The sequence below is a fragment of the Leuciscus leuciscus genome (genome assembly GCF_965113295.1).
Source record: "Leuciscus leuciscus genome assembly, chromosome: 10".
Classification (NCBI taxonomy): domain Eukaryota; kingdom Metazoa; phylum Chordata; class Actinopteri; order Cypriniformes; family Leuciscidae; genus Leuciscus; species Leuciscus leuciscus.
In genome coordinates, this window is record NC_138734.1 from 5,206,612 (window position 1) to 5,231,091 (window position 24,480).

The following is a 24,480-nucleotide window of genomic DNA, read 5'->3' on the forward strand; positions in this document are numbered from 1 at the left end:
AAAAAAATTTGAGAAAACTTAAAAGTTTAAGGCAACCAGCTGCAGGACATTTTTTGAGTTTTCTCAACTTACGTGTTTGAGTTATCTCAACTTTTCTCAACTTTTTTCATGTTAAATAGTTGAATAAACTTTAAAAACTGAATTTGTCATACAAAACGTAAGTTGGATTTTTTACAGTGTGCGATTGGACAGAATTGTTAGAGACAACTACAAAATTATTTTCAGTAGTGGCACTGATGTATTTTATTGCTTTATATTGGTAAATAACCATTTGAGGAAAAACACTGTATACATATTGCAAAGAGAAATGCTTCACAAAGTTGCTTTGGAAAACATTACACAAAGTAAAACTGTTGTGTTTTCAGTTTGGTATAAAACCTACACAATACACTGCAATGTTTGAAGTGTTTCTGTTCTATTCAGAGGTGCACTTGATGGTTAAAATGTAGTTTGGACATTTAAGTCACCTTTATACAGCACAGACATGACTGAAATACATCAACACAAAAACTGACATGGGGGAAAGAAAAGGGGGGCAGATACGGAACAAAATAAATATTTAAACATTCCGTTTCAACTTCTCCATAACATCCGCCACAGATGATATGACTGTGTAACGTCACAAAAATGTTCCTTCCTCTTTCACAGCATTTTCCCAGATCCGCGTGATAAAGGGGTATTGTGAAAATGCTGACTGGTTTAAACATACCAAAGCTAATTTTTGCAATTTAAAAGACACAACTGTGGCTACACGTTCCTAAAGTAATGGGAAAAGAGCTGATAAGCAGTGATTTAACCTATGATGACTTAATGAGCTACTATTTAATTTACAATATATATTTGCATGATGACTACAGTCTTCACAAGTTGCCGTCGCTCTCTTTGCTATGCTAAAAGTGTCCATTGAATCTTGTGTTAATGTGCGACCACAGTCAGAGTCGCATGGTCCAATGAGTTCTTCTGTAAGCTGCTGCTCAGGAAAGCGTCCTACACTCATTTTACATGAGACGTGGCAGCACAGGTTCAACATGTCGTGACCCTGAGAACAGGACGGGGTCCATCAGTTTAGAGCTGAAGCACTCTCTGGAGGAAGAGTTGGGGTGTCGTCCCTAAAGTCATCCGTTTGAAGATCTACAGACAGACGGAGATTATAAAACATTATAAAACAAATATAAACAAGCAAATTCTCTAATGTAAAAGGAACTGAAAATGAGCATTGCACTAGTAATGTAGACATAATGAGTAACCCTCTGTGATTGTGCTGTTCTTGAAGAAGTCAGAAACTCTTGGTGTTGCATCAAAACACCTATTTTCACGCTGGCGGCTAACGCTAGCGGCTGCGGTCTTTAGCGCCGCTGTTAGCGCTAGGAGCGGGTCGAGTAGGAATCAAAGATAAGAGGTGTGTATATATATATATATATTCAGCAGTCCCACCTCAATTCGTTGACAGTTTAGCAGCATCCCTCGACCACCCCTTCTACACTCTTCTAGTCCTAACCATTTACATACGGGGCGGGAGTACTCTGGGTTCGGGCCGAACTCTGAGCTCGGAGCCGACAGCACGCCAAATACGCATTCAACTTTACTCCCTCTAATTGTATGTAAGTGTGAACTCGTTAAAAAAATATATATTTTTGGCACATATAAAGGCCATTTCACACCAAAAGTGACATGAATAAAACTCAGGCTGAAGGAAGTGAAAATTCACGCCTGTACAGTAGAGAGCGCCGCTCAAACAGACCTTTTAACTGTGCTAGATGGCAGAAGAACAGGACACAGGAGGATAAAGTTCAACACTCTTACTACAGCAATAAAAACAATGAAATTAAACACAAATGTGATGTTTATCTGAAGTCATTTTTGCTTATTGGTATGGATGAACTGGATCAGTGAAGGTCAGCAGCAAAGACATTGGTTGATAAAGTGAGATTAAATACATAAAGTACATTTGTATTGGCTTGTATTGTAATGTTTACACAGAAAACACAATGCCTCTGTACTTACTCCCGATTTCTCTCAATATTGGGACCGGAGAGGTGTCAGTCAATAAATGGGAAAACAAAGTAACTTGCGTTGAAAAAGTAGATTTCTTTTTTGTTGTTGTTGCAATAATCCACAACGTAATGGGAAATTCCTATTGGGTTTTTGTCGTATAACCAGGGTGATGCTATCTTCCGGGTTGGCCTACAAATATAGTAGTCGTAGTAGTAGTATAGTAGTAAATATAGTATAGCTCCATTTAACATGTTTTACCATGTTCAAACATTTTATGTTGGCCTAGTTCTTGTTCTGAATGGTTGTGAAAGCTGTTGTAAGTACCTAACAGAGAAGTGGTCTGCTGGGGGTTTTCAATGACAGAGTTCTCTTCTTCATCCTCCCCCCAGTCGGCGATGTTAGCAGGTGGGATGCACTGCTCCAAGAACAGATCTTCATCTTCATCGAAGTCCATGTCTTCCGGGGGCCAGCGCAGCTCCCCGCTCTCCACCTCACTGACATCTGTGGGCTCCACCACGATGGACGGCAGGCGCTCCTTCCCCTCGGGCAAGCAGGTCAGAGTGCCTTCAGTGCTCAAAACCACTTCTACTGGATCTGGGAAGATCTGCAAAATAAAGGAGAAAGAGAGAGGGTAATATAAGGAGGAGAAATCTTTCGTCTTGAATTGTGTTTGCACAACAGGGGTTCCTGTTTGAGGTTGCTTCAGCTCGGTCATGTGTGGCTCAAAGTGACTGATGAAAGTTCAACACCATTGTGACATTTTGGTACGTGATTAACATTCATGGGACTTTTTGTGATTGGTTATTATTATATGGGAACCACAAAATGTGGATAAGCATTGCTACAAGATAACAACATTATTGATGTAATTTGTGGCTTTTAAGTCCCCAAATGAGATTTAAAGCTGATGTGAATAACTAGTGTTACCAAATGGAACTGAAAAATAGTTTCCAAACAGTTTTCCCCTTATTGTCTGCACAAACAGATAGTCCCGCCTCAAACTCATGTCATTGGCTGAGCCAATGTTGATAATGCTGGACCACTTGACCACGTAATTATTGACATAAAAAATTATGATTTTTACTTGTAAGAATTGTATTTCTTATAAGTGAAATTGGAATTTCAACTAGTAAGAAATCAATTCCTGATATCAACAATTAAATTTGAATGGCAGCCTATGGTGACATTTAACTAGTGAAAAAACAATTACAAATATAGTTTTTACCATTTAAAATGTAATTCTTGATATCAAGAATTTGTAGTTCTGCGAGTGATGAAGTCATTGCTGATATCAAGAATTATCATTATTACTGGTGGAAATGTAATTCCTGATATCAAGAATTAGCATTTTTATTGCTGAAAATTTAATTGTTGAAATAAAGAATTCATATCCTGGGAATGAATAAAAGTCAAAACGGCCCCTGTTGGTTGTTCACAGCCACACTGCGTCTCAAAACTTCTGTTAAGTTAAGTTACATTTAATCACAATGGTCATTAATCGGCTGTTGGTGAACCTGTCGAACTAGCAATCAAAGACTACAGATTTTGCCCGTGGATCAGAGGGTTCTTTTAGGATTAGCTAAATTAATCTCAGACAGCCAATTCACTGCCAAAATGGTATAAAGCGCACCAGGTTTAAAAATAATTGACCCATTGCATTTCTTAATCCATTTGCCACTGGACAGTTCACATGTGGAAGTAACCAATGAACTTTCGACTGAATTTTAAGACACACACCAGCATTAGAATAACTACATCATAGACTCAAGTAAAAAAACAGAAGAGCCAAAAAGAGATTGCAAAATCCTAGGCTGTGTCACCAAAGGTAAATATGTTTTACAGGACTAGGTGACTTAAGTATACAAACTTGTCGTCCAGCAGAGTCTGTGTACCCTTTGGTGGCTTTTTTATGTGATTTGTGGCCTAAAGTGTTGAAGATGTGTGACTTTAAACATTACAAATTTATATATTATATTAAATATAATATTTAAATACTTTAAATGTTGGCAAAAAAAAAAAAAAAATTAATGAATCTATACATTCAAACTTCATAGAAAAGATAAAAGGATGACAGATGGGTTTGATACCTGAAAGGGCAGTCTGTCCCCTTTTCTCTGTAATGGAAACTCATCCATGGCCTGGGCTTCTGGGTACCCCATCCCTCTGTTATAGTGACATCACGGAATATGGAAAAATAAAATAAATGTAAAAGTTTGGAATAGCAATGAAACAGTAACAGCTACTCCTCATTGCTCTTTAGTATACTACCACTTGGACTGTAACTGTCTGAATGACTCTGCTTGTGCATTAATGATGGGCTAATGTAGAATAGCAGCAACAAAAGTATGCAAGTTTGGACTCTTTCTGTAGGTTATATCGTTACACCAGTAGGTGGCGGCAACTGACTGTCTTTATAACTGATTGATTCAACGGATACTTTCAAAACACTGATTCATTCGAGAACAAAATTAAGTCCCTGAATTCAGAATAGTATACTAACATGCAATTCTTACAGTTGCTAGTACTATATCTTAAGCTTTATCTGGTGTAAATAGTATGAGTAGTATGTTATTCCGATTCAGCCAGTCTTTATGAGTGAGTATGCATGATTTACTGAACTGATTCATTCAATAACGCAGATTCATTCAGGAACAAAACACCACCACTGTGTCTGTTTTGCTTGGAGATCCAGTGTTTAACTATGGCTTTGACTTCGTTTGGAATTATTGCAGTTGGCGGAGCAGAAATACACAAAGTAAATGGCAATATTGTGTCTAAAATGTAAAAACATCTTGTTTATCAACAGTTGAATATATGTTTGAATATCACCTGCGGAACAACACCCTTGCTTGTGTTATAATAGCATGCAACAGAATTGCGATAGTCTTTTCTCCCTATTGTGACATATATTCGAGTGAAACGGCTTCCCGAGCGATGAAAAATAGAGGGCGGGACTTGATTTTGTCCATGGGGAATTGATTGGATGGTTGTGGTTTGCTATTGGTGGATCTCATGTGAGTGACAGGTTGCCCCGCCCTCATCATCAGAGAAGAGAAGAGATGCTGCAAGAGGGAGGGGAGGATATTTTGATTAAAGATTACGAGGCACGTGAATTAAAAAATAATTCTAAGAAACAAGGCACAAGTTGGTGTGGCCTATGTAGGATTTGCTAATCGCAGTTGCTCCCAGGTGACCTGTGACTAATCGTTCCACTCTCAAACCCCTGCTGAACGACCTGGATTACAATGCTTATAACAGACAGCCAGTGACCGTTTATATCAAATGGATTATGTTCTCATATAGTCATTTTTCATTAGCAGCAGATTGGATAAGAGCATTGCATTGTGGGTCATCACCACTGCAGATATGAAAACTACTTACAGAACACTGTGCATTATGCACTATACTTTTTTATTATAGTTTGTAAACCAACTCACAACAGTGATATTGCTGCTAATCATGTTGATGGTGAGTGGCATCCAGTTATAATCTTGGAAATAAATACCGTTATTTTACCTTTTAAATTCAATTTTGTGTAAAAATGTCTTGCTGTATTTCAAACAAATAAAGAAAATATCACGGCTGTTATTACAGTAATTCTGGTTCATTTGTCACACTAGAAATGGAATGTCAAGTTGAGAGCATTGCATTGTGGGATATATATTCTGTGAAGTGAGTATTTAATCACAATCAAAAATGAATGGCATGCTCAAATATTGTTTTTCCAATACACTCTGATGTGCAGAATAGGCAAAACTGGCAAATGCTTTTATCCAAAAAGTCTTCCACTGCATTAAAAAAAAAACAATGCTTTTGCAGCCAGATGTTGAGGTTATGGGACTAACTAGACTAGACCATGCTGAAACCTGTCATCTGGGTATTCAGTGCATACAGAGAATTTCTAACCTATGTTATGCATAAATACATAGTATGCTGTTCTAAACAGTCAGTAGGAAGTGACTGTTAGTAGGAAGGAAGTGATAAATGAGACTTTTTCAGTGACTATCGGAATGTTATCTGTAGTTTTGCAATGCAGTGGTGAACTTCTCTAAAAGGTAAATATGTAGGTGTTTCTTCAACTTTGGTGAACTCTGTCGTAACCTCTATGGGGTTGATTTTTATGAAAACATTTGATAATTTCTTTTAAAGATTTTCCATGCCTTCATCATTTATTGTTGCTATTTTAAAGGGCCTTTAATATAAAGGCGTTAATGTTTTACCCCCGTCCCTGATCCAGACATTTAATGATAGACTATAAAAATAATTTAATCACTACATGCTCATCAGTGTGAACCAGGCCAAATTAGGCAATCCTGGTTCTGGAGGGTCAGAATCCTGCAGAGTTTAACTCTAACCAGCACATCTAATCCAACACACTTTCTAGCAGAGATGGTGCTATTATTTGGAGATGGCAGGGATCACGTGTGCCTAGTTAACCAATCACATTAAGGCTTGATGTAGGCCTAACTGAATTTCAAGAGTTGTGCTGGAGTCAATCACTAGGGCTGTGTCCCAATTCAGAGGCTGCATCCTTCGAAGGCCGCGAAAGGTCGGACTGAGCGTTGTTAACAAAACAGGGTTCATAAACTGTCTAAATATGTTCACCATGGTCCATTTCTGTATATAATAAAGAGTATAAACTATATATTAATCGCATCTTAGTGACATATAAGTCAACATTTGAATCACTTTCACACTTGGCATGTTTGGCTGGATTAAAACGAACCCTGCTGCGAATGTTAGCGCGGTTCAAAGGAAAGAGTGCTCACGCACGCATATAGTTTTTTGCTAATCATAGTTAGATGATGCTCATCACAGTTCAGTACAGGTGTCAGAAAAGCGTCTCCTCGCAGCAGATCTTCATTTGTGTGTGACGGAGGGATTCCTGCTGCAAAATACCTGTCAAAATACCATAATATCTATGCACATACAACAAGCAGTTTATCCCAGCACACATCATTGTTTTGGATGTTCGGTAAGTTTTGTCTCAAAATAGGCAATAGGTCTACGTCATAAAAGCCGACTAATCCGGTTGTGAACGTATCCCAATGCCTTCAGGTTCGGTGTCTTTTGGTTCGGTAAAAAAAAAAAAAAAAAGTGTTTGTTTTTTGGCCCAGACCAAACAAACCAAGCGAACCGGACAACAAGTGTAAACACACCCTGTCATTAGATATTTGAGAAAGCTGAAACCCAATACTTGCATTTAAAAGTCTAATTCGGCATTTTCTCTCTCAAAAACAAAAAATCCTGTCATCACTGAATTCTGGGGTAGGCAAGGCCACGAAGGATCCATCTGTGTTGTGCTTCATTTCACAGGAAATATTTATTTTGAGAAAAAAATATATGTATTTAAAAATTACAGCTGTGTAATTACACAAGTGAAATTTCCACCACAGAAGAGTTTCACAAACTCTTGATCTGACCTCGATTCGAAAGTAGGCCTACGTGTCAATTTTTCTTAAGGAAACAATCTCTCAACTAATGCTATAAACTATAACAGTTGGGACATAATATTAAAGGTTAAAAATTAACAAAGGAGCCCAAATTATTAAACTCAGTTGCTAATTATTTTAAGGCTAATGAACACTCAAATAAAAACTTTTAACATTTAGGCTAAACTTAAAACATTTAAATTGCACGTTTTATTTCAACTTTTTAATTGCCCATCATAATTGTGTCTATACTCAAATTCGTTGTTGAAATATAAACATTTAAGTGGTGGCTGTCATTAAAACGTTTTCATGACGGATTTATTAAAATTAACATGTTAGTGATGGTTTCATTATTTAAGTAAATATTTAGGCTAATTAAAATGTAATATAGTGCATATTTAGCAAAATCCTTTCTTTCTTTTTTTTTCTAGTTGAATTGACGAGTTTTTCCTGAGGTAACTTTACGTTTTGACATGAGCTGATTTATTGACGTCTTTCCGCGGCTGATTGGGCATTTACACGAGACACGATACATTCCAGTAAGTTGTACTTTTTCTATCTAACATTCATTCATGTTTACTTCGTGATTTAACTAGTGAGGCGGAAGTGATGATCGGTTCACGTGCCCTTTGACCTGAAGCGCTACAGCGATCTGTCAAAACGGTAAGCTATTTATTGTTTGCATGACTGATATAATTGACAAAATTTTGAAAGCTGAAACTTTGTTTCATATAAAAAAACAATAAAGTACAACGCTTATTGCGATTACTGGATGGGAGACCCGCTACAAACAATATTCAGTGATTTTTTGTTTAGTTTTTAGTTCAGTGAGTGTTTTATTCATTTGGATGGAAAACAATGATTCTGGGTTCAAATCACTTTTTTATTCATAGTCTGTTCATCACTGCTTTCATGGAAGGCTGAGACTTAGTTTCATATAAAAAAAAAAGTAACAAAGTGCAAAACTTACCATGAAAGCTTATAGCATAAAGATCTTGAGATTTAAAAATCGATATTGGTTTATCAAAATTAAGATAGATAGATAGATAGATAGATAGATAGATAGATATATAGATATTTTATTAATCCTTCACAGAAATGAGATTTGTGTGTCTTTAAAGGATAGGTTATTTTGAAATTATTTTTATCCTTCATGTTCCAAATCTGTTTATTTTCTCCCTGAGGGGCTTGACAGGGATTAAGGATGCCTGAAGACCTGTATCATAAATGTTTGTGTGTGTGTGTGTGTGTGTGTGTGTGTGTGTGTGTGTGTGTGTGTGTGTGTGTGTGTGTGTGTGTGTCAGTTTAAGCCATCAGACACCGGGGAAGTATAGTAAAATGCAGGTCAGCTCTCTCTGAAAAGCCACAACCTGTTTACAGTTCATACTTCTCTCTATCAAAATAATAAAGTATCAGAATTTAACGTCACCTGATGTTCTTAAGTTTACTTAACATTTTCATCTTTCTTTCTAGGCCAGAAGTAGATCACATGACATAGGGATAATGTAGCTAAAAGGGATTCATTCTGTTATGACAAGCTGACTGAACACATTATCCTGACATTACTTTTTTTATATTCTGTCTTCTTTCAGTCAGCAAAAGAGGAACTTCATCACTGCTTTCAGTGTTTGTGAAACAACCGTTTTTTCTCACACAAACCTTTGGAGGTCACTTATCTGCTAATGTCTGTGTGACGACAGCTGGCTAGCAGTTAGCGGTGTAATCCTGCCTGCTCCTGCTGTCTGTGGTAAGTCATTAACAAGCTAACGGAACAGATTTCTCTCCGGCACGAGGCAGCAGCTGCGCATGCTCTCGACAGGTTAGCTCACAGATTCAGGACACACGTCTCTTATTCAGCAGCTGGATTTTACCACACCTTTACGCCCATAACATACATGATCACTCATCATTTTGTGGCCATTTGGAGCAACTAGCACATAGAGTCTTACAACTATAACCGATAATATGGTAAACGCAGGTTGATTAAACTGAGAAAATAGCACTACAATTATACTGTCACCCCGAAATGATCATAAGTTTCTGTAGCTCACTTTGATATTCAGGGAATACAAAAGCACTATAAGCACTTTGAAGATGCTCTAAGTTGTTTTGTGTAATAAAAGTGGAAAAAATTATGTAAAATGTGATCATGTAGGAATCAGGAATGTTTTCCAAACCCACCTATCAGCAGCTTCACTGAAAACCATGATTTTTCATGTTTATAATATTTTAATATCTTCATGCCTAGTCGTATTTAGCAGATTACAGCTGGGTGATAATATAGTTTACATTCTGTGATGATACAAGCAATCAACAGTTGCTATATATAGTATATATTGCTTTATGTGAGTATACCGAATAAAGTTGGACACACCTATAAACTATAATCAACTTTATATAAAGAGCTGTGCGATAATATAGTAACTTTTTGTGATGAAATAAAAAATTAGGCACTAGAGATTTGCTATATAGTATTTATAGGTTTACGTAAGTGTACTGTATATGCAAATAAAGTTGGATTTAATTTGATCCAACTTTATATATAGAGCTGTGCAATAATACAGTTTGCAATGATATAAACAATCATGCCAATATTTCCTGTATAGAATGCAGGTAAACTAGGATGTACTATATATTAAGCTTTTAATATATCGCGGAGATATCACAATTTATATATTGTATATAATACAATTTATATATAATTATTTTTAAATTTATTTTTTACAGTTGTTTACGTAAAATTTTTACTATGAAAATGTATACGTGGTTGTAAATTCATTTTAATTACAAATTAAATGTGGCTTTTTTCCCCTTGAAAATTGCTGACATAATTTACAGTGAAAAGCTAAATCATTGTCTGTTTACAAACATGCCATTAAGCTATAAATCCAGCGTATCTACCATGTCTTAGGCCTAAAAGGCATTAACATCATAAATGTTTGTCCCCTATTACATATATCCAGCACAAGCCATCTGTTCAGTCTTGCGCAATCACACACACAGAATATGTATGGTGTCCTACCCGTCTGTGGGAAGGCAGTCGTCCTCTTGGTCGCTGCAGAGCTCCACGCTGCCCAGGCCTGGGATGATGATAGGGGGCAGAGAGGGGCAGGTCCCACAGCACTGCCCCTCCACAGGCCCCATCGGGGGGCACCGTTCTTCCAGCGCGAAGCCTGAGAGCGCACTGCACAATGAAGGCCTGCAACCCTAGGCTTAATGGCAGGCACAATAGGAAAAACACTGCAAGCTGATACTCCAATCGAGCACTGAAATGTCACAGCACATCAAGCAGTCATGTCCCTCTATGATTGCCTTACTGTCTTTATCCTAAACTCCTCTCCTATCCTCTCTCTCTCTCTCTCTCTCTCTCTCTCTCCTCCTGGGCAGAGGAGAAAGGCTTTATAGAAGAGCTGGATTAGTGTCTGTGTCGATTAGTATGGCGGGGCCGGTGACGTAAGGGCATGATCCGCCCTGGCACACGCTCCAGGTGTGCACTCACTAGCTAGTGTACATCTTATGTTCAACCTGATGCTATATCTATAACTTCAAAAATGGCTGAATTAAACATGCATTTCACTCTGTGCGGTTTTATTAGATGAAAATATCTCACCATCTCACCAGATCTGGACTGTTCTGGGTATTAAGTTGCATTTAGGTTGCGAGGGGTTAGATATATATAGCTTGAGATCAGGCATTTGTCCCTACACTTACACTGATTAGATGAGTGCCAGTGCGCACTAATCCGAAACAAACACTTCTTAACTGGCCTGGTAGCATTTAAGACTAAACCTGGTTCCCGAACCAAACAGATATTATAAGTGTGTAGACTTCCTTGCTTTTGATCAGAAATGCTGTGCCACTTCATTTACGATAGCTTTTTAAATATTCAGCACAAAACAAAAATAGCAGCAGATCTAAACCGGAATAGTTTCGACATAAACAGGCTTGACATAGTTTCGAGAGTGCTGAGGTTCGTCATTGCAGATTCAGCAGACTAAATACTTAGGTTTTTCCGGGATTACTATTTATTACCATGAATCACTAGCATGAATTATGATGATACTTAATTTTTCTGGAGCTTTTTCTCTAGTTGGTATGTGAAGAATCACTTGCTGTGTCAGGGCCAGCAGTCCAATCCCTTGCGAAAGTTAGTTACTCGTGCCGTAGAACGTTGTATCAGGGCAAAAAGAAAGCTCCACTGGACTCCAATGTCAAAGGATAACAAAAAATGACCGTTTATTCAGGTCCCACAGTGAAATCTTTTTACAGGAGTAATAAAATAAATGTTTCTTAAACCAAAACTAATGCTGTCTGATATTTCTAAGACAATGTAACGTCCATAGGCTACGGTAAGAAAACTATATCGCTCAGGTCCTAGTTCACCGCTGGCTCCGAGCGTCCAAAGTCAGTTATGACGCTTCAACGGTATTGCGGGAAACCCAGCACAATTCTCTTAAAGGGGCGGTAGCCCTAAATTCAACCTAAACCCTGAGCTAAACAGAAAATGGTTTTCATTGTTTCCAAATCACAAAAACAGCATTTATAATTCAAATTATATCAATGATCGTTTTCTGTAAACCTCCTTAACATTACTAAGAAACATAACTGAGAAATAATAATCTTTTAATAAAGTTATGTTTGACTACTATTAGCAATAAGCTATTAATGTAGTAATATAACCCTTATAAATCAAATATAAGGTTATTCCATATCCCAAATAATATGTACAGTGTTTTGGCTCCTATATTCCGGCCCCTAATTTTTTCTTATTTCAGAAACAATTACCTTACAAAACAACAAGGAGCCAACAAACTTAAACTAATAACTAATAACTGTCGAGTGTCTCTGTAGCTGTCTTCAGCACCGCCTCATACAGCTTCTTGGAGAAGACAGACCTTGGTAATGGGTCTATCTAATGTGGTTGTCTTCGTCTTGATGCGGACCCGGCGCACGAGCCCGTGCGCGTCTGGAACCACCTCGATGATCTTACCAAGGACCCAGGAGTTGCGGGGCGCAGAATCATCGACGATCAAGACGATGTCCCCCTCAGCGAAGTTCCGGGAAGCACGAGTCCACTTCTGCCTTTCCTGTAACTGCGGGAGGTATTCTCTTGTCCATCGCTTCCAGAATATGTCAGCTATATACTGGACCTGTTTCCACCTCCTGCGGGCGTAGACATCCTCCTTCATAAAGAGGCCTGGTGGCAGAGAAGGCTTTGATTGAAGAAGCAAGAGGTGATTGGGGGTAAGCGCTTCCAGGTCTGATGGGTCATTAGAGGCTTTGGTTATAGGTCGACTGTTGATGATGGCTTCTGCCTCACACAAGACGGTGTGCAGGCCTTCCTCATCCAGAGTTTGAAGTCTTACAGTGCTACTGAGGATCTTCCTGACCGACCGAATCATCCGTTCCCAGACGCCGCCATGGTGGGAACCAGTCGGGGGGTTGAAAATCCACTGGATGCCCCTCTGACGCAGACTGCTTTCAATCTTGGAGACATTCCATTCCTCCATAGCTCTCTTTAGCTCCTTCTCCGCCCCCACAAAATTAGTCCCATTATCTGAACGGAGGGTTTTCACTTGGCCTCGTCTCGCTAGAAATCGACGAAGAGCGTCAATGAATGAGTCCGTGTCCAACGATGATGCCATCTCCAGATGGACAGCACGGATAGCCAGGCAGGTGAAGATAACGCCCCACCTCTTTACTAAGCTTCTGCCCCGTTTGACTTCGAACGGACCGAAGTAGTCAACTCCAGTGTAGGTGAAAGGGGGTTCATCTGGAAGTACCCTGTCCTGGGGCAAATCTGCCATCTGCTGTTGTCCAGCTGCACCATGCGAGCGTCGACATGTCACACACCTTGATAGGACTCTTCTTATAGCTGAGTGAGCACCAGGAACCCAATACTTCAGTCGCAACTTGGACAGTACATGGTTGCGACCACTGTGACCCACGCACTCATGTATATCTCTGAGTATAAGCTCCGTCACATGGAAGTCCTTAGGTAGGATGGCAGGGTGTTTCACCTCTTCAGGCATCACTGATCTGCTGAGTCTTCCTCCTACTCTAAGGATCCCCTCCTGTAGTTTGGGTTTGAGCTTGTAGATGTGACTGCTCATCTTAACGTCTTCACCTTTCCGAAGTATAGAGATCTCCTCAGAGTACTTTCGCCGCTGACAGAAACGAATGATCTCAAGCTCCGCTTCCTTGAGGTTCTCCACAGTGAGGTTGGTCTTTGGAAGGCTTTCCTTGAAGATCTTCATCTTTTTCTGGACCTCAGACTGTGGAAGTGACGCATTCATCTCTTCCCTCTTACGACACAGAGTCAGCAGCGTGTTTCTCAGCTTCAGCATCCAGCTGACTGCCTTCTTCAGACGATTCCAGGAGGAGTAATACTCAAGGAACCGATGCACTGTGTCCAACTGCTCCTCGACTGCAGTAGTGTTGACCATGGCTTTCCTTACCTCTGGGTCCTCTGAGGTTAGGTCCCCATGGTTGTCTGGGTTCTGTGGCCATTCCTCCTCTGGCTTTGTGAGAAAGTCCGGCCCCTTTATCCATGACTCATTGCGCAGGAAGGATCTCACGTCGAGTCCTCTTGAAGCAATGTCAGCAGGATTCTTGGCTGTATTTACATGTCGCCACTGTCTAACTTCTGACAGCTTCAAAATAATTTCCACTCGATTAGCGACGAAGGTGCGAAATCGGCTGGTTCTATTTCCGATGTACTTAAGCACCGTGGTGCTGTCTGACCAGAACACAGATTCGTCCAAGTGGAGTTCCATTTCTGACCTCAGGGCTTTGTCCATGCGCGCTGCCATGGTAGCTGCCGCTAGTTCCATGCGTGGGATGGTGAGGGGCTTGAGGGGTGCCACCCTGGCCTTTGCCATGACGAAGGCAACGTGAAGCTTGTTTTCTTCGTTCTCCTGCAGCAAGTAACTCACCGTTCCGTAGCCTTCTTGGCTAGCATCTGCAAAGTGATGCAGCTGATTGAATATTACCTTGCCAAAGTCCCTGGGCTTGAAGCATCTAGACACTCCAAAATCCTTCAGCAAGTGAAGATCCTCCAACCAGCTGTTCCATTTTTTAGCGAGGTGCTCTGGAATGTCATCGTCCCATCCCAGCTTGAGTCGGCAGAGCTCCTGGAGGATTAGCTTTGCTGTCAAGACCACCGGTGCTAGAATACCCAGCGGGTCGTAGATAGAGCCAACTACGGAGAGAATGCCTCTTCTTGTGGGTGGCCTCTCTTGGATGATGATCCTAAATTTGAAGTTGTCGCTCTCAATACACCATCGGACCCCCAATGCTCGTTCGACAGGTAGCATATCCAAGTCAAGATTGAGGTCTCTTAGTTCTTCAGCTCTCTCCTCCACAGGGATTGCAGACAGCACGGCTCTGCTGTTGCTCACCCACTTCGTAAGGCGGAATCCTCCTGAATGAAGGATGGCCCTCAAGTCGCTGTACATAGATACTGCTTCCTCTTCTGAGCAGACAGACTTGAGGCAGTCATCAACATAGAAGTTGCGTAGTACTGTGTCAACACTTGCAGCATTGTACTGACCTCTGCTGTCGTGTGCACACTTCTGTAGGGCAAACGTGGCACAACTCGGAGATGAGGTGGCACCGAATATGTGCACCCTCATTCGGTACTCTGCGATGTCTTGTCTGATGTCACCAGAGGGCCACCAGAGAAACCGCAGAAGGTCAGCATCTTCAGCCGGTACCCGTACCTGGTGGAACATGGCTTCCACATCTGCCATGACAGCCACAACCTCTTGCCGAAACCTTGTGATGACACCAAGCAGAGTACTCGTCAGATCCGGCCCCTGTAGGAGCTGATCATTCAATGTGGTGCCTTGGAAGGACGCCCCACAATCGAACACCACTCGGATCTTCAACTTTTTAGCATGATATACGCCATGATGTGGCAAGTACCACACCTTTCCATCGCTACGGCTGATCTCTTCATTGGGAACCTTGACAGCGTAATCCTTCACGATCCAGTCTTCCACAAACGCAGAGTATTCAGCATGAAACTGAGGACTCTTTATGAACTTCTTCTTTAAGTTGAGAGCTCGCTGTTCAGCTACTTTCCTGTTGTTCGGCATCTTGAAAACTGTGTTCCTCAGTGGTAAACCGATGCTGTAGTGACCTTCTATGAGTTTTGCTGACTGCGAGACCATTTCCAGAAACTGGATGTCTTCCCTTGACATCTCTACACGGTCGTTTTGACACTCTGGAAAGTCGATCTTGAACTGTTGATGGTTCCACAGCTCATCTAGCGTAGCCACTGATATGCGATTGGAAGTGACCTGTATGAGTCCACTAGTCGTGTCATGGCTGTTGACTCCACGGAGAGGACCATTGACAATCCAGCCCAGTCGTGTTTTTACCGCGTATGGCCCATCTTCCACGCTGGGTATCACCTGCCACGGCTCCATGGCCTTGGGTACGTCAGTCCCGATGAGAAGATCTACCTCTGCCTGAATCTTTGGGATCTTCACTTGACTGAGATGAGGCCACTTGTCTACTTCCTCCTGCAGAGGGATGTTCTGTTCACGTGCCGGGATCACCCTCTGAGAATAGATGTTGGGCAGCTCCAGGAAGCTGTTGCCATCCATGCCGCTGACTTCCAGACCAGACACCACTTGGCTGCTCACCAGCCGCTCGCCTCCCATGGTCTTCAGCAGAATACTTGTTTTCCTCCCTGTGACATTGAGTGAGGCCATTAACTTCTCTGTGCAGAAGGTGACATTGCTGCCTGGGTCGAGGAACGCATAAGTAGTCACAATCTTATTACCTTTCTTGGCCTTGACATGTACTGGAACGATCGCCAGAACACTATTAACATTGCCGGCCCCAGTAGCTTTGCAGGTCCTCATCTCTGCATTGATGCATCCACTTACTACTGAACTGGATTCTCCATCTGCTCGTTCCACCTTGTGCTTTGTGTTTTTGGACGTGTCAGTCAATGGCTCCTTCTGCCTTGCTTCATCAGTAGCATCCTTATTCTTCTTATGGAGAACTGTCGGGTGAGTAAGCTGGCACACCTGGCAGGCCATCTTCTCATCGCAGGCCTTGCTCATGTGTCCTTGTTTCAGGCAACTGAAGCATAGTCCTTTACTCTTAAGAAAGTCGATCTTCTCCTTGTGAAGAGACCTTTTCATCCTTTTGCAGTGTTCCAAGGTGTGCTGTTCTCCTTGGCAGAAGAGACAAGGGGTCGAGAAAGCACACAGTGATTCTCCCTTGGGCTTTAATTTTGTCTCTGCCGGATTCTTGACTGCTGTGGCTGCAGTAGTGAAGCTTCTCTGAGCACCACTCGTTCTGGCTGATTTCTCAGTCTTGTGAGCCCTTACATGGCTCTTGTTTCCATCCGTAATGTCGCCGAAGAGTGGGTGGAGGGCTTCTTCCGCTTGCTGAATCACAAAGCCGACAAGGTCCCTGAACTTAGCGCTGCGTTGCTCCTTCTCTAGGAGAGCACATGCTTTGCTTCTCCACCTCTCCCTCTGCTTGTATGGAAACTTGGCAGCGATAGCTCGCATATTGGACACACTGTCAAGCTCTTGCATGTACTCTACATCCGACATTGCGTTGAGGCATCCTGTGAGGTAAAGGCCAAAGGAGTGAAGTGCTTCTCCGTCATCTGACTTGATTGTCGGCCAGGCCAGTGCTTTGTCGATGTACGCCATTGAAATCTTATATCCATTACCAAAGTGCTCCTTTAAGAGCCTCTTGGCTTCACGATAGCCAGTTTGCGGTTCCATGTGAAAACAACTTCGTATAAGCTCTCTCGGCTGCCCATCCGTGTACTGCTCCATGTAGTACAGCCGGTCCCTGTCACTATCCGTCTTATCCTCTACTCCATGTTCAAAGGCCCTGATGAATAGCCTGTATTCCATAGGGTCCCCCTTGAATATTGGAATCTTCTGAGGTGGCAGGGTAGCGAGGTTCTGTTGTTTCATTAGGAAGTCAATAATGGATAATGGCGAAGATTCTTGTAGCAAAGTCTCCTGTTCCATCCTCACATCCCTAGTAGGGGCTCCATGGCTACCTCTGCGAGCAGGTTCTATTTTGACTTCTGCTTGGTGAGTAGTCGTAGCTTGCCTAGGAGCTTGTGGTACCGTGTGCTTTGCTTTCTCTATGTAAGAGTTCATACCATCTTGCTGGCTAACTCTAGACCAGGCTCTGATACCTTCAAACTCCTCTAGTACTCTGCACTTAGCATCGGAGGCGGCAAGCGCGATCTGCATTTGCAACTCCTCTCTCTCAGCTTTTATCTTAGCTTCCTGTTCATCAAGTAGTTGTTTTTGTTTTAGAGTGAAAGCTCGAGCTTGTAGCTCAGCTCTCTCTAATTCAGCCTTCAGACGGGCCGCTGATGCAGAGGATGCTTTGGAATGTACTGAGGATGGTGCTTTAGACCCTTTCCTTAACTTTCTCGAAGCAATAGCCACTGATGCACTATCTTCAGGAGAAATCTCCTCATTTGTCTTTTTAGCCTCGGCTATGCGCTGATACACCTCTTTTATCCATTTCTCAGCCTTAGTAGCAAAGTTATAAAACATATCGGCCTTCGGCTTAAACCATCCTTCCTGATCTGCATTCATTTCTGATGTTTCATCCAGTAACACTTTGACTGATGTATTTAGTTCACAAAACTCTCCAAACAGTTTATTGAACTCTACTGATAACATTTTCTCTACAGCTGGCAGGTTACTGTCGTCACCTTCATCCATTGACTGAGTTATCTGATTCATTTTGCTGGTTAGCTGACCTAGCTTGTTTTTCCTTTTATTAATGGCATGACGGACTTTTTCTTCATAAGCCTTGGCTGTGACTTTAACCTGTCTAGCTTCAGTAGGTTCAGGTTGTGGGGTTGAATAGTCTGCTTGGCTCATCTTGATGAATTTAAGTTACAGAGAGAACCAAAAAATCAATTTGCCTATTTGCCTGGTGAAGACGTTTCTCAATCACTCTCACAAGAGGCTGTCAGCACTTGCTACAAATAGTAAGTTGCACCAACTTAGCTAATTAGCAACAAGCATGTTAAACTTTGACGTCTCCACTCAACAGAAAAGGCACAAATAGCATCCACATTCTCTTTTCTTCAGTACTCACTGCCCACCAATCTGCTTCTTTTCCTTCCTTACAGAGCTCCAGCAGTTTGTGATTCTTGAATCCTTTTTTTTTTTAGAGCACAGTTTTCTTACTATGTCAGGGCCAGCAGTCCAATCCCTTGCGAAAGTTAGTTACTCGTGCCGTAGAACGTTGTATCAGGGCAAAAAGAAAGCTCCACTGGACTCCAATGTCAAAGGATAACAAAAAATGACCGTTTATTCAGGTCCCACAGTGAAATCTTTTTACAGGAGTAATAAAATAAATGTTTCTTAAACCAAAACTAATGCTGTCTGATATTTCTAAGACAATGTAACGTCCATAGGCTACGGTAAGAAAACTATATCGCTCAGGTCCTAGTTCACCGCTGGCTCCGAGCGTCCAAAGTCAGTTATGACGCTTCAACGGTATTGCGGGAAACCCAGCACAATTCTCTTAAAGGGGCGGTAGCCCTAAATTCAACCTAAACCCTGAGCTAAACAGAAAATGGTTTTCATTGTTTCCAAATCACAAAAACAGCATTTATAATTCAAATTATATCAATGATCGTTTTCTGTAAACCTCCTTAACATTACTAAGAAACATAACTGAGAAATAATAATCTTTTAATAAAGTTATGTTTGACTACTATTAGCAATAAGCTATTAATGTAGTAATATAACCCTTATAAATCAAATATAAGGTTATTCCATATCCCAAATAATATGTACAGTGTTTTGGCTCCTATATGCTGGTTTTGTTGCTGTATTTCTTGAACCAGTGTTCAAACAGTTGGGGTTGGCAAGATATATATATATTTTTTAATGCTTTTGAAAGTGTCTCTTATGCTTTAGGGCTGCGTTTATATCATCAAAAATACAGGAAAAGCACTAATATTATGAAATATTAATACAATTTCAAATAACTGTTTTCCATTTGAATATATTTTTAAAATGTAGGCTAATTTAGTCCTATGATGTAAAGCTGAATTTTCAGCATCATTACTCCAGTCTTCAGTGTCACATGACCCTTCAGAAATCATTCTAATAAGCTGATTTGCTGCTCAAAAAAACAAACATTATTATCAACATTATCAATTATTATCAATTGAAAACAGTTGTGCTGCTTCACATTTTTGTGGAAACCGTGATGCGTTGTTTTTCAGGATTCTTTAGGAATAGAAAGTTCAAACGAACAGCATTTATTTGAAATAGAAATCCGTACTGAATAAAGGTATTCATTTCTATCAAAATAATATAAAAAAAGATATATTTCTGTTTCAGTTTGCCAAATAAAACATACATTTTAAAAGCCAAACAAGCAAGCAAAACTATGGGAAAAAAACTTCACTTTTGTCAAATTTCTGTTCTCATTTTTGTCATGCACTATTGCTGGATTGGATGCAGGATCTACTATACTTTCATTTAATGAGATTGAGTGTCACTGGACCATGATGAGGTTAGATCGCCCCCTGGTGAATACAGTTCACTTGTCATGTCTGTCCACACACAAGTAAAACTCATATTTAATAAGTCATTTATGATATGATCATGATAATATCATGACAGGCATGTGGAAACGCTTTTAACAAAATTACACAAATGCATTCGCATGCACAGTATCGCCACATAATGTGACTCACAGGTTTTGGAAAAATGTTTATACTGTTGTTGTGTGTTTGGATGTGGGGTTCGTGCCATATTCTGCCATTTATAATTGGCATTTCAGCCGTTATTTGGAAAATGTTTTGAGTGGACACAGAAACTGGATGATTAGTGATGTCGAATGTCGTGGAAATTCTTTCTAGACTTTAAACAATAATTGGAAAACAGCTGGAAATTTCAAAAGTTAAAAAGATCTTTATTTCTTGCAAGAAAAGCCATTCACACATCAGTCAGAGTCTGATATGAGAAGCGCGCTGACTTCTCCTTTTTGCCCAGCTTATATACAGAAAACCTATCACACTTATTCTAACACCCCTTTATGCGCACACACTTACACATATATGTCATTAAAAACAATCGAGTATATATTTTCCAATGCAACACCTTTGCTCTTAGTGCAAGCGAGCTTATCTGTATTTAGAAAGAACAAACTGTCCTTTCTGTAAATGTAATTTTGACCTCGTTCTTCAGCAGTAAGGAAGAAGATGATATGCAACTTGCAGTTTCTTTAACACCATGGTTTTAAGCTGGCTAGAGTAAATATTTCCACACCATGTATGGTATTATGCTGGCTGGAATAAAAATTTCTATTACACGAATTACCTCGTCTTTCGGATGTTAAGAAAATATTCTGCACAAGAACCAGCTGATTGCTGCATCTGAAGGCCATCCGTCTTTCCATCCGTCACAATCTCTCCCAAAATAGCCTTCAGCCTGTTGCAGAAGCACGTAAATCACTCTCTCTTGGCTCATGTCTGTCATTTCTCTATTCAGTTGGAAGGAGTGGATGATGTACTTCTATAATGTTCTCTGAATGGGAACAAATCATGGTGTCCTGCTATCTGTGACCAGGAGGAGGCGCCGTTGTCTGTATGTTTCTCCTGCATAATCAGCACAGAAGTTAAAATACATGTCTTAAAGGACTAGTTCACTCCAGAATTAAAATGTCCTGATAATTTACTCACCCCCATCAAAGATGTTCATGTCTTCCTTTCTTCAGTCGGAAAGAAGAAAGTTATGTTTTTGAGGAAAACATTACAGGATTTTTCTCCATATAGTGGACTTCAACGGGGACCAATGGGTTGCACCGTTTCCACCTGATAGACGATACAATGAGGGAAAAAAATCCCACACATTCCCAATGAAATAGCAACCAAAGCCATGTATCTTGAGGTCAGGCGCTTTTGACACCCAGAAAACACTAGTATCGCAATAGCAGTGCACTGGAAATGAGGAATAAGGGTCTTATCTAGTGAAACGATCAGTTATTTAAAAAAAAACTAAAAAACATTTATATATATTTTTAACTAGAAATGCTCGTCTTGAACTATAGTTCTGCGATGCACGTCCACGACTTCACGCGGGACGTAATGGCGTTGGAAAGATCAATGTGACAGGAAAAGGTAGGATGAAAAACTCCATCTCATTTTCTCCTCCAACTTCAAAATCGTCCGACATCATTGTTTTACTTTTGTAACAGGCGTTTGACATAGTCTTTGCACGTTCACTTTGTAAACCCTGGGTCGGTACTTCCGCCTACATCACGTGTGACCTTTCCAACGTGGGGATGTAATGTGTAGCGCATCGCAGAGCTAGTGCAAGATGAGCATTTGTGGTTAAAAAGTATATTTAAAAAAAATTTTTTTGTGAAAATGACTGATCGTTTGGCTAAATAAGACCCTTATTCCTCGGTTGGGATCGTGTCGAGCATTTGAAGCTGCACTGAAACTGACATTTGGACCTTCAACCCATTGGTTCCCGTTGAATTCCACTAGAAAAATCCTGGAATGCTTTCCTCAACAACCTTAATTTCTTTTCTACTGAAGAAAGAAAGACATTAACATCTTGGATGACGTGGGGGTGAGTAAATTATCAGGAAATTTGAATTCTGAATTGAACTACTCCTCTAAAGGGTTAGTTCAGCCAATAAAGACAATTCCGTCATAATTTACGCAATCCAATTGGTCAATAACATTCTTCAAAATATCTTGAAGAATGTTATTGACCAATTTTGGTAACCATTGAAAAAAACAACAACACTGAGGCATTTCTCAAAATATCTCTCAGTACCCTTTATAAGTAAAAGGGCGTTTCTGAGTTTGCTGAGATGGTAAGTGCGGTACAGTGTGTCTCCAGCTACAGCTTTGGGACTGGCTGTGTGGTTGTTGCCATGGTAACCAGCAGGAGGAGCAGTTGAAGAGGAGAAATGCTCACAGCTCATCCTTTTGTGGATGCTGTTTGGAAAGGTCCTTCGGTCTCATGTATGATTCTCATAATTGACATTCAGTGTAATTGCACTGTTGAAAGGGCAAAGATGATGTTGGACGATAGATTGCTTGAGGAATATATTGGATGCTCTGTGCATTTCTGCTGAGGACTTATAATTAAGTTGCTTACTGATAGAAACAAGAAATGGATCCTTGCCAAGATAATTTCTAGTGCGTTGCAATTGCGATACTTGTGTTTTCCGGGTGTCAAAAGCACTCGACCTCAAGATATATGACGAAGTAATTTCGATGGTAAACGAACTCTTAGTAGGGTGAATCATCCCGATAGCAAAGCAGGGGGGACGCCACTGGCAAAACCAGCAATGCAAGTTTGAGAGTTGGCGCCCTGCCAAATCTCACGAGAATCACGACTTGCTTTACGGCACGACGTCTCATACATCAACAACATATGAAGCAGCCTCTATGGAAGACACTAGCACGCATTACAGACGTGAATCATGGCAGAGTCGACGAAGAAAGCGCGGTCGGAAGAGTCAAGGAAAAGAAAACGACGGCTCTGCGTGAGTTGTATTTACGACAGTAACGTTAAACACTTACATTACGTACTCCACAGCGACTCTAGGGGTCACTGTTTGACACAAACGGAAACTGCACAGTATGCCTTTAATCACGATTAATCGCATCTGACATAAAACTTTGTAAATATATAATATGTGTGTCTGAATGTGTATATATATATATATATATATATATATATATATATACACACACATGTATTCATACACATTTACAAACTTTTATGTTAGATGTGATTTATCTATTTGACAGCACTAAAAAAACTAATAAAAATGACAAAAGCACATAACTGTAACAGACACGCCAGGCTCTGTCACCAGCCAATCACAGAGAGCACCATCCCCGGAGTATTAATCACGCACACCTGATATACCTCTCAAGATCATCACCACGCACATACTTAAGCACACACCTCGAGCCTCAGAGTTGTCTGGTCTCGTGTTTGAGTAAGACTGATTACCTGCACTCCTCGTTCCTGCAATGTTATTCTCTGTATATTCTACGATCCCGTGTTCGTCTCGCCCCGTGTGTACTTCTCTGTGTTCCCCCTACCTGCCTCCTCTTCGTGGATCCTCGTGAGGTGTGTGCTCCTCATCCCGCTCTGTAGTCTCGAACCCTGCATCTACTCCATATTACAGTAAAGTTCCCAAGCTATTCTCTTCAGTGTTTATCTCCATTGACATCTCACATCTGTTTCCATTGATTTCGCTTTACTGTAATAAACTCTTTCTTGATTATATTCCATCTGTCCGAGTCAATCCGTTACAATAACAAAATTACTGAATATTAAACTAATATTACAATTAAAAAAACCTTTCAAAATACTTAGAAATACTAATAAATACTAATAACACTAAAATAACATTCAATCAATATTGAATATTTAATTGTACTTAAAAAAGGGTGCAACATGAATGAATTTGGAACAATGATGAATTTATTGTCTTAATTTGGGACTCTTGATTCACGAGCTGAATGCAGGAGCCAAAATAACAAAAACAAAAAAGAAAAGAAAAGAAAAATACAATGTACAAACCTTACTCCCGAACCAAAAACAGAGATCAACCAGTTTACAATAAACAAAAGTGCCGTCAGACTCCTTACTTTCCCAAATTCTCAATATTCACAATATATTTACAAAGCCAGGCGAACAAAATTAAAAGAGCAGTCCAAAATCAGCGTCAGAAAACAGGCAGAGGACTCAAATACACCAACAAAATTCATCAGATACAAACAATATTCAATTCAAACAAGCAATACTCATTCTCTAACACTATTACCTCATTCAAACTCTCTCTCTCTCTCTCTCTCTCTCTCTCTCTCTCTCTCTCTCTCTCTCTCTCTCTCTCTCTCTCTCTCTCTCTCTCTCTCTCTCTCTCTCTCTCTCTCTCTCTCTCTCTCTCTCTCTCTCTCTCTCTCTCTCTCTCTCTGCACTATATAATCTAAAACTCTCTGCTCAGAACACAAGATCTCTCTAGAGGAAGAGATGACGTGCTTTTTAAA

General features: G+C 40.5%; 1 protein-coding gene and 1 long non-coding RNA gene across 2 annotated transcripts in view; both read right to left on the reverse strand.

The window, feature by feature from the left end:
- Positions 1-24,480, reverse strand: part of LOC309507863 — a 469,488-nt gene that overhangs the window by 78,933 nt on the left and 366,075 nt on the right. The gene's annotated exons all lie outside the window — the stretch shown is intronic.
- Positions 216-10,816, reverse strand: lbhl (LBH regulator of WNT signaling pathway, like). The gene is made up of 4 exons (XM_082181854.1): positions 10,450-10,816; positions 4,083-4,158; positions 2,320-2,599; positions 216-1,131 (listed from the first exon to the last, which is right to left on the reverse strand). Exons 1-4 carry the CDS (start codon positions 10,569-10,571, stop codon positions 1,061-1,063), a joined length of 549 nt encoding a protein of 182 aa, XP_082037980.1. The 5' UTR covers positions 10,572-10,816; the 3' UTR covers positions 216-1,060.

Bases quoted from the DNA above. Each gene is read 5' to 3' on its own strand.
- lbhl (XM_082181854.1), bottom strand. From the start codon at position 10,571: ATGGGGCCTGTGGAGGGGCAGTGCTGTGGGACCTGCCCCTCTCTGCCC. The intron at 4,159-10,449 runs GTAGGACACCAT...TCACTATAACAG, and splicing joins GACTGCCTTCCCACAGACGG to AGGGATGGGGTACCCAGAAG. The intron at 1,132-2,319 runs GTACTTACAACA...GTCTGTCTGTAG, and splicing joins GCAGACCACTTCTCTGTTAG to ATCTTCAAACGGATGACTTT.